Raw genomic sequence first — 10,331 nt, 5'->3', positions numbered from 1 at the left:
AAGATGAAAATACAATAGTAAAAGGTCCTATATATAGAGAACTAGTAGCCTAGGGTGTACAGAGATGAGTAAATGACTTAAAAATCCACTTCCGGGCCCACTTGGTGTGTGCTTGGGCTGAGCAATGAAGCATTTTCGTGTAGAGACCTTTTCTGGAGTTAAACGCCAGCTTTCATGCCAGTTTGGGCGTTTAACTCCAAGTTTTATGCCAGTTCCGGCGTTTAACGCTAAAATTTCTGAGGGTGACTTTGAGCGCCGGTTTGGGCCATCAAATCTTGGGCAAAGTATGGACTATCATATATTGCTGGAAAGCCCAGGATGTCTACTTTTCAACGCCATGGAGAGCGCGCCAATTGGGCTTCTGTAGCTCCAGAAAATCCACTTCGAGTGCAGGGAGGTCAGAATCCAACAGCATCTGCAGTCCTTTTCAGTCTCTGAATCAGATTTTTGCTCAGAACCTTCAATTTCAGTCAGAAAATACCTGAAATCACAGAAAAACACACAAACTCATAGTAAAGTCCAGAAAAGTGAATTTTAACTAAAAACTAATAAAAATATACTAAAAACTAACTAAATCATACTAAAAACATACTAAAAACAATGCCAAAAAGCATACAAATTATCCGCTCATCACCTTCTCCAGAAAAAACCCTTTTTTGGGAAAAAATCATGAAGTTGAGAAAAGAGTACATCAGGGAGTAGAGTTCGCTTTTAACTGTAGTACCTTTTCATATTACAAGCATGCCACGACCTTGGTAGCTCAGTGCCGCTCAGGTCGGTTACTTTATAATAACCTTTTCCTAAGACTTCATTGACTTTGTATGGTCCCTTCCAATTTGCGGCGAGTTTTCCTTCTCCTGATTTGTTGACTCCAATGTCGTTTCTGATTAAGACCAAATCTTCTGGAGCAAATGTTCTTCGAATGACTTTTTTGTTGTACCTTATAGTCATTCTTTGCTTCAACGCCGCTTCTCTTATCTGGGCACCTTCTCGGACTTCGGGGAGCAAGTCGAGCTCTTCTTTGTGTCCTTGTATATTTCCGACTTCGTCATGGAGAATTACCCTTGGGCTTTGCTCATTGATTTCTATCGGAATCATGGCTTCCACGCCATAGACTAGTCGGAAAGGTGTTTCTCCCGTGGCGGATTGGGGTGTTGTCCTGTAGGCCCATAGCACTTGAGGGAGCTCTTCAGCCCAAGCTCCTTTTGCTTCTTGTAATCTCTTCTTTAGTCCTGCCAGTATGATTTTGTTGGCTGCCTCGGCTTGCCCATTGGCTTGTGGGTGCTCCACCGAGGGGAACTGATGTTTGATTTTCATACTGGCTACTAAGCTTCTGAAGGTAGCGTCGGTGAATTGGGTTCCATTATCCGTAGTAATGGAATAAGGTATCCCATATCTTGTGATGATATTTTTGTAGAGGAACCTGCGACTTCTTTGAGCGGTGATAGTGGCTAATGGTTCTGCTTCTATCCACTTTGTGAAGTAATCTATTCCCACGATCAAGTATTTGACTTGTCCTGGCGCCTAGGGAAAAGGTCCTAACAAATCCATTCCCCATTTTGCGAAAGGCCATGGAGAAGTGATGCTAATGAGCTCTTCTGGTGGAGCTACGTGGAAATTTGCATGCATCTGACACGGTTGACATTTTTTCACAAATTCTGTGGCATCTTTCTGCAAGGTCGGCCAGTAGAATCCAGCTCGGATTACTTTCCTGGCTAGTGACCTTGCCCCGAGATGATTTCCGCAGATCCCGCTATGTACTTCCTCCAACACCTCGGCGGTTCTTGAGGTCGGTACGCATTTTAACAATGGTGTCGATATCCCTCTTCGGTAAAGGACATTTTTCACCAAAGTGTAATGCTGTGCTTCCCTTCGGATTCTTTTGGCTTCCTTTTCCTCTTTAGGGAGGATATCGAATTTCATATATTCGACTAAGGGATTCATCCATCCGAGGTTCAAACCGACTACTTCAAGTATCTCTTGCTTATCTTTTGTTACTGAGGGTTCCTGGAGGGTTTCTTGGATCAGGCTTCTATTGTTCCCTCCTGGTTTGGTGCTTGCTAACTTGGATAGGGCGTCTGCTCTGCTGTTCAGATCCCGAGTTATGTGTTTTACCTCGGTTTCTACAAAGCGCCCCAAATGCTCCAAAGTTTTTTCCAAGTACCTCTTCATGTTTGGGTCCTTTGCCTGATACTCTCCACTTATTTGGGAGGTCACCACTTGCGAGTCGCTGTATATCATCACCTTTGTAGCACCGACTTCTTCTGCTAATTTTAGCCCAGCAATCAAGGCTTCATATTCTGCCTGATTATTTGAGGCCGGGAATTCAAATTTTAGAGAAACCTCAATCTGGGTTCCTCTTTCATCTACCAATATTATGCCTGCGCCGCTTCCCATTTTGTTGGAGGATCCGTCTACATAGAGCTCCTATGTAGTCGGCTTTTCCTCTTGGTCCCCCGCATATTCTGCTATGAAGTCGGCGAGGCATTGAGCTTTAATTGCTGTCCGAGTTTCGTATCTTAGATCGAATTCGGAGAGCTCTATTGCCCATTGAACCATTCTCCCTGCAACATCCGTCTTTTGGAGGATTTGCTTCATGGGTTGGTTTGTGCGGACTCTTATTGTATGAGCCTGAAAGTAAGGTCGTAGCCTTCGTGAGGCTATCACTAAGGAGTAGGCAAACTTTTCAAGTTTGTGGTACCTTAGTTCAGGGCCTTGTAAGACCTTACTGATAAAGTAGACCGGGTGCTGTCCGACCTCGTCTTCTTTTATCAAGGCTGACGAGACAGCCTTGTTTGCTACGGATAAGTACAAAACGAGGTCTTTCCCTGGTTCTGGTCGGGTTAAGATAGGAGGTTGGCTTAGAAACTTTTTGAACTCTTGGAACGCCTCCTCGCATTCCGGAGTCCATTCGAATTGGCATCCCTTTCTTAATAAGGAGAATAATGGAAGGGATTTTAGTGCCGATCCTGCCAAGAATCTGGAGAGGGCTGCAAGTCGGCCATTGAGCTGCTGGACTTCTCTCAAACAAGTCGGGCTTTTCATTTCTAGGATGGCTCTACATTTGTCGGGATTGGCCTCAATCCCTCTTTGTGTTAGCATAAATCCTAGAAATTTTCCTGCCTCCACCGCGAAGGCGCATTTTGCTGGATTTAGTCTCATCCCATGCAGCCTTATGGTGTCAAAGACTTGTGAGAGGTCGGATAAGAGGTCGACTTCATCCTTGGTTTTCACTAGCATGTCGTCGACGTATACTTCCATTAGAGTCCCTAGATGGGGGGAAAACACTTTATTCATCAATCTTTGATATGTGGCTCCTGCATTCTTTAATCCGAATGGCATGACCACGTAGCAATAGTTAGCTCGGGGCGTGATGAATGATGTTTTCTCCTGGTCGGGCTCATACATCGGAATTTGATTATATCCCGAGTAAGCGTCCATGAATGACAAGTATTGGTACCCCGAGCTGGAGTCTACTAGGGTATCAATACTTGGTAGGGGATAAGGGTCCTTAGGACATGCCTTATTCAGGTCGGTATAGTCGACGCACATTCTCCATTTACCATTCTGTTTTTTGACTAGCACTATATTGGCTAGCCATGTTGGGTACTTGACCTCTCTAATAAAGCCAGCTTCCAGGAGCGCCTGTACTTGCTCTTCTACTATTAGGGCTCGTTCTGGGCCGAGCTTGCGTCTTCTTTGCTGTACAGGTCAGGATCCTGGATAAACCGAGAGCTTGTGGGACATGAGCTCGGGGTCAATCCCAGGCATGTCGGAGGCCTTCCAGGCGAAGAGATCGGAATTATCTCTTAGGAGCTTAGTCAACCCTTGTTTTAGAGTTTCCCCTAGGTTGGCTCCTATGTGAGTGTTTTTCCCTTCCTCTTCACCAACCTGTATCTCCTCGGTTTTTCCTCCCGGTTGTGGTCGCAGCTCTTCTCTGGCCTTTGCACCGCCGAGTTCTATTGTGTTAACTTCTCTGCCCTTTCCTCTTAGGTTTAGGCTTTCATTGTAACACTTTCTTGCTAGCTTTTGATCTCCCCTTACCGTTGCTATTCCCGCTGAGGTCGGGATTTTCATGCAGAGGTGAGGGGTAGATACCACTGCTCCGAGTCGATTGAGGGTGGCTCTGCCGATTAAGGCATTATACGCTGACCCCACATCGATGACTATGAAGTCTATACTCAGAGTTTTTGATTTTTCCCCTTTTCCAAAAGTAGTGTGAAGGGGTAAAAATCCTAGTGGTTTTATTGGCGTGTCCCCTAATCCGTATAGGGTGTCGGGGTAGGCTCTCAATTCCTTCTCATCTAACCCTAGCTTGTCGAAAGCAAGCTTGAAGAGAATGTCCGTCGAGCTTCCTTGGTCTACTAGGGTTCTGTGGAGATTGGCATTTGCTAGGATCATAGTTATTACCACTGGATCATCGTGTCCAGGGATTATTCCTTGTCCATCTTCTTTTGTGAATGAAATGGTAGGGAGGTTGGGTGACTCTTCCCCGACCTGGTAGACTCTCTTGAGATGTCTTTTGCGAGAAGATTTGGTGAGTCCCCCTCCCGCAAATCCTCCTGAGATCATATGGATATGTCTCTCTGGGGTCTGCGGTGGTGGGTCTCTTCTATCCATATCATCTCGCTTTCTCTTTCCGTGGCCGTCCGACCTTTCTATGAGATATCTATCAAGCCGACCTTCTCTAGCCAGCTTTTCTATCACATTCTTAAGGTCGTAACAGTCGTTAGTGGAGTGACCATATATTTTATGGTACTCGCAGTAGTCGCTGCGGCTTCCCCCTTTTTTATTTTTAATGGTCTAGGGGGTGGCAGTCTTTCAGTATTGCAAATCTCTCTGTATACATCCACTATAGAAACTTTCAGGGGAGTATAAGAGTGATATTTCCTTGGCCTTTCGAGACTGAGCTCTTCTCTTTTCTTGGTCTCCCTTTCCCTCTCTTTTGTTGAGGGAGGGAGCCCAGGTCGTCCGCTCAGGTCTCTCAGTTTGGCGTTTTCCTCCATGTTGATGTACTTTTCAGCTCTCTCTTGTACATCACTTAGAGAAACGGGGTGTCTTTTAGATATGAACTGTGAGAAGGGACCTTCTCTGAGCCCATTGACTAGCCTCATTATGACTGCCTCTGTAGGCAGGTCCTGGATCTCCAAACATGCTTTGTTGAATCTTTCCATATATGCTCGTAAAGATTCTCCGACCTCCTGTTTCACTCCCAGGAGGCTCGGTGCATGTTTCACCTTGTCTTTTTGAATTGAGAACCTCATCAAAAACTTCCTTGAGAGGTCTTCAAAGCTGGTGATCGATCTTGGGGGAAGGCTGTCGAACCACTTCATCGCTGCTTTCGATAAGGTGGTCGGAAAAGCCTTGCATCGAGTAGCGTCGGAAGCATCAGCTAAGTACATCCGACTTTTAAAGTTGCTTAGGTGGTGCTTTGGATCCGTAGTTCCATCGTAGAGGTCCATATCGGGGCTTTTGAAGTTTCTCGGAACTTTTGCCCTCATTATGTCCTCGCTGAAAGGATCTTCTTCACCTAAGAGTGACTCTTCTTGGTCGTCGCGGGAATTGTGACTCTTGAGGGAGGATTCCAGCTTTGAGAGTTTCCTTTCTAACTCTTTTCGCCGTTCCATCTCCTCTTTTAGGTACTTCTCTGTTTCCCTTTGTTTCTCCCGCTCTTGTTCTAACTGCTCCAGACGGCTGTGGACTAACTCCATTAGCTCGGTTATGTGGGATGGTCCGCCTTTTTCCGATTCTCGCTCGTCTGAGGGGTTTGCCTTTGGGTTTTTTACCCCGGAGGTGCCTTCTCTCGGCTGATCGTTAACCTCTTGGTGGAGGGTTAAGTCCGCATTGTTATTACCTGCGTCCAGATTCTCTTCTTCGGAATCTGTTTTCGCATGGACTTCTTCGTGGAATCTATCCGCCATCAATGGGTGATCTCTCGGGTCCCCGGCAACGGCGCCAATGTTACGGTGGGTAACCGGAGATGGACTGAAAGGATGGCGCTAGTTAGCCCAATTGCCTGAGGAGGGTAGTCTTCGAGCTGGTTTGCGCGCAGGAACCTCCTTCCGACTTGTATGCGTGAGTGAATGGGGGGTGGTACCTGCAAAGACACTCCGATGCCTAAGTTAGCAAGGGTGTGAGCAGGTCTAGAGAGTATTAGGTTTAGAGATACCTGAGGCGTGTCAGTGTACTTATAGTGGTGAGCCAATAACCACCGTTGGAGTAGTGCCGTATCTTTAGGATATTAACCGTCCCATTATCTTAGGGAGGTTAAGATATGGCTTAATGAAGTGGTTAGAGAGATTTTAGGGGCGGTTACTTATTTAAATGAGTGCTTATCTGCCAGCTAATCTCATGTCCGACTTCTTTAAGGCAAGTCGTAGTGAACACCAACTTCTTGTATGAAGGTCGGTGCTTAGAAAGGCTTAATCTATTGGATTGGGCCTTTTAGTTGGACCTGGGCCCGTAACATTGGGCCAGGGTATGAACACCACCTATTTAAAATGAGACATGATCCAATGATAAGAAATTGTTTTTTGTAATTGTCACCTATTCAAAATAGATGACATGACACAATAAAAAAATGCTAGTAATTTAATAATATACTTTATCTATATTTTTAAATATTGATGACTAAAATAATAAATTCTGATGACATCTTAATATTTTCCATAAAAAATAATTATACGACATAAATTTATCTCACAATAATTTAGTGTTGACTGTTTTTATATAATAAAAATAGATAAATAATTTTATTTGAACATAATTATTATGGTATTTTATATTAAATAAGATATAAACTCTAATTAATAAATCTAGCAAAATCATTGCTTGCTTTCCAGGATGATGATAAAAGAGTATATACATCTGAATTGCACTTAGACTTTGGGAGATGTTGAGTCCTGTGTTTCAGGGCCAAAGAGGTAAATACATAGCTTACAAAATATTTGTATACTTGTAGAAAGGCAGAATGGCATGCATATCTTGGCAACAAAGTTGGATTCAAGGTGGCTACAGCTTTCATATGACTTTGGTATCCATCACTTATTTCTTTGGCTACTTGTCATTCATGCTCAAATTCTAATTCCTAATATCCACCACACCGCTATACTAAACTACACTCTTCTCTTTATTGCCTTCATCTCCAGCAGCAAACCTGTCCACCGAGTTAAACAAGTAAATATCAAAGCTCAATCAATGGATAGGGTGAAACAAGTTTAAAGAGAAGCGCATACTCACATATTGTATTTGTAATGAGGACCAACTCTAAGATAACCCTTGGATTCAATCTTGGCAGAAAAGGTTTGGAGTTGGAGCCTGACTCTGGCATAAGGAACAAGATGAGGAAGATCTGACTCTTCCTCTAGCTCCTTCTCTTGCACTAACTCGTGTTCCGTGAATATATAGATCAAACTTTCTTTGCTACTGTGGTGGCAACAAAAAATATTTGATATCCGCACATCGTCCTCCTCCAAACCATCCACGTGCACTATTGCCACAAGCTTCTTCTCAGACAAGTCATAAATATACCACGTTGGAACGGAGTCTACAATCAGAAGATAATGGCTACATCCCAAACGAACTAATTTTCTAAGACTAAATTCAGGAACAGGCGGAAAATTGCAATCAACTTCTTCCCATTTGTTAGCCTTGACGTCATATGACATGAGCAACTGATGATTATCCTCAAAAGAATACAACACAATGAGGGTCTTCTTGCTACTCTTGGTGCTGTCCTCCCACAGGAAGTACGAGTGAGCTGAGAAGAGAGCACTATCGGGCACTTCCCTTTTTTCCCATAGACCTGATTTTAGGCTATAGATCTCAACCCAATTTGCATATCCATACCCACCCCCAAACATGCACAATTTGCCATCGTATGGGACTACTAAGGGACTTGATCGGGAGCAGAACATGCTTCCACATAGACTCCAAACCCAAGTAGGATCCTCATACTTAAGGCACCACAGCTTTGAGTAGGGACAATCATAATAACCCCCGTTCGGATGTCTTATAAGACCATCCACATCACCAGTAAAGAAAAAGCAGCTACCAACAGAACAAAATCCTCGAAAATCTGGTAACACACCGTTGTCGATCAATAGATCATCTCTAAGAGGCCATTGGAAAGGTAAATGACATACTTGTTCAAGTTCAACAGTGCCATTCTTCATAAAGTTGTCGTCAGTGATAGTTAACATCCTGTACCCGGTGGTACTAGAGAATCTCACATAAGGCTCGGTTTGCTCTATTACAAAATCCTCATTTTCTACCAACATATATAAACGCTGTGTTATGGATAGCTTTAGATCAGAAGAACCAACATCCTGGAATTAGGGAAACAATTAACTATTAAATAGAGAGCTCTGCAGTGTGATGATAATAAATAGAAATGCCATAGTTATATAAAGATAAGAGGATGCAGAAACAGACCTCAGGTTCAGATTCCCCGCATATTCCCAAAACAGCACCTTGCAAAACCGCAACAACACTTCCCCACCAGCTGTCAAAATCCACGTTCGATTCAGCAGTGTGCCCCAAATCCCTAATCTCATTGGCCGCCTTAGCCATCAAATTCTTGCCACCTTCATTAACCTCTCTGCCGACGACAAAGGCACTGAAACTGCAAGCATTCACAACAAATGCTCCAACCTTAAAGGCGTTCTTTTTTTCCTCGATCCAATTGACGAAGAACTTTGCTCCCCAAGGTAGGTCGTGATCGGAGGAGAAATCCCGTGCGGAATATAGGTTCCAAACTTCCGAATTTGAAGCAACGAGGAGGACGAGGTTCTCCTTGGGTAGGGCTTGGGGCTCGTAATTCCGGGCATCTACGAGGTCCAAAACGACGCCTTTCGACTCTAACAAATCGCAGAGGCACGTCGCTAGGGCTTTTGAAGTTCCGATTTGAGAAACGAATAGCATCTTGCCACGTGGATCGCGTTTGGGTTGTTCGGGATTGCGTTTGGGTTGTTGGCGATGGCGTGTTGTGAGGTTCTTTTCGTGCATGAGACGAGACTTGCAGATTAACAACAAGGTTGTGGCAATGGCCGTGGCGGCGCTCACGGTGGACAAGAGTGCGGGCGCCGACATATCTGTTTTAGCTTTTAGGTCACCAAACACCATCTTCGCCATGCAATGCATGACATTATACAAAGTTTCTTAACAAAATATACTCCTTTTTCATGGTAATGCTTTCCCCTTTTCTTTGTTTTTTTAATATTTAATTTTACATTACTGATAATATAAATTATTTTATATGTTTATTTAATTATATCTATTTTTAAATAATTATTCGTTTAATAATTGTGAAAATAATTATTTTTATTAATATTGAATATATATAAAATCTCTTTATAATATCAATTTTTTTTACTTTCTTATCAATGCAGACAAAGATGTAGATTATTTCCTTATTAAGAAAAAAATAATTGTGAATTGGTTAGGTGATAGCAATGCAGTGGCCAAAATGTTCAATAGTTTTGGAGTGAATCTTTTGTATCCAGATTTTAATGTGCAATATTCCTTTATTTTTGAAGAGTTGAATGCTTTCTGTAACACTCTATGGAAAATAGTAGTTTCTATTGCTGGAATTTTTCTCTGCTTATTCTCACTGTTATTCAAACAGTATTTTCTATCCTCTTAAAAAAAACACTAGTATTAGATTAATGTTTGTGTTGTATAATGTGGATTGGATGATTAATTATATGTTCAATTTCCAATATGGTGTGGTAGTTTTGTTATCTTTGTATTTTGTAAGAATTGAAGTGTTTAGTATGAACATGTGGCCACTTTGTTTTGTAATTATTGAAGACCACTGCATATGCCATATTTTGTATTTTACAACTATTTGTCAAGAGCAAAGCAGTGATCGACTTCTGTTATTTCAAAGTGAAAGTCAATTTTTTTTTATGAAGGGGTCCTAACAAAACAAAATTATTTTAAAAGATTGAACGATCTACGTTTATTTTGCATCAATTTTCTTTTAACAGAGTTTACTCAACCAGAATTGAGTGCGACATTTATAAGATTATTAATTTCTTTTTCTTAAAACGCACCTTATCTAAATATTTAGTATCTCTTGTATTAACACTTTTTTTTATTTAGATATTTATAGTGAATGATGATAACTAAATTTTTTTGTAATTTTTGGAGTGATGACTAAAGAATCCTCTTTATATCTATTTTGTCTAATTAAATCAAGAATGAATAAGATATAGAGTTAATCTGTATTGACTTTTGAAAAAGTATTTAATTTTTTTATTTTTAAATATTTTTTTAACAGAAAAAAATTTATTTTATATTTAGATAATTTTTTTAAAAAAAAATTCAAG

The 10,331-nt window shown here is 41.9% G+C and overlaps 1 protein-coding gene across 2 annotated transcripts in view; it reads right to left on the bottom strand.

Moving 5' to 3' along the window:
- LOC107496476 (uncharacterized) overlaps window positions 1–10,331 on the bottom strand; it is a 66,021-nt gene that overhangs the window by 43,428 nt on the left and 12,262 nt on the right. The window contains exon 2 of one of the 2 annotated variants that reach the window (XM_052252064.1): window positions 8,434–8,471. The exons of the other annotated variant lie outside the window; for it this stretch is intronic. Within the exon in view, the coding sequence (XP_052108024.1) occupies window positions 8,434–8,471 (38 nt within the window). The remainder of the gene's footprint in view (window positions 1–8,433; window positions 8,472–10,331) is intronic. 2 annotated transcript variants of the gene reach the window in all.

The sequence above is a fragment of the Arachis duranensis genome, chromosome 7 (genome assembly GCF_000817695.3).
Source record: "Arachis duranensis cultivar V14167 chromosome 7, aradu.V14167.gnm2.J7QH, whole genome shotgun sequence".
Lineage (NCBI taxonomy): Eukaryota > Viridiplantae > Streptophyta > Magnoliopsida > Fabales > Fabaceae > Arachis > Arachis duranensis.
Note: the sequence above shows the minus strand (reverse complement) of the source record. Positions and strands in the feature narration are given on the sequence as shown.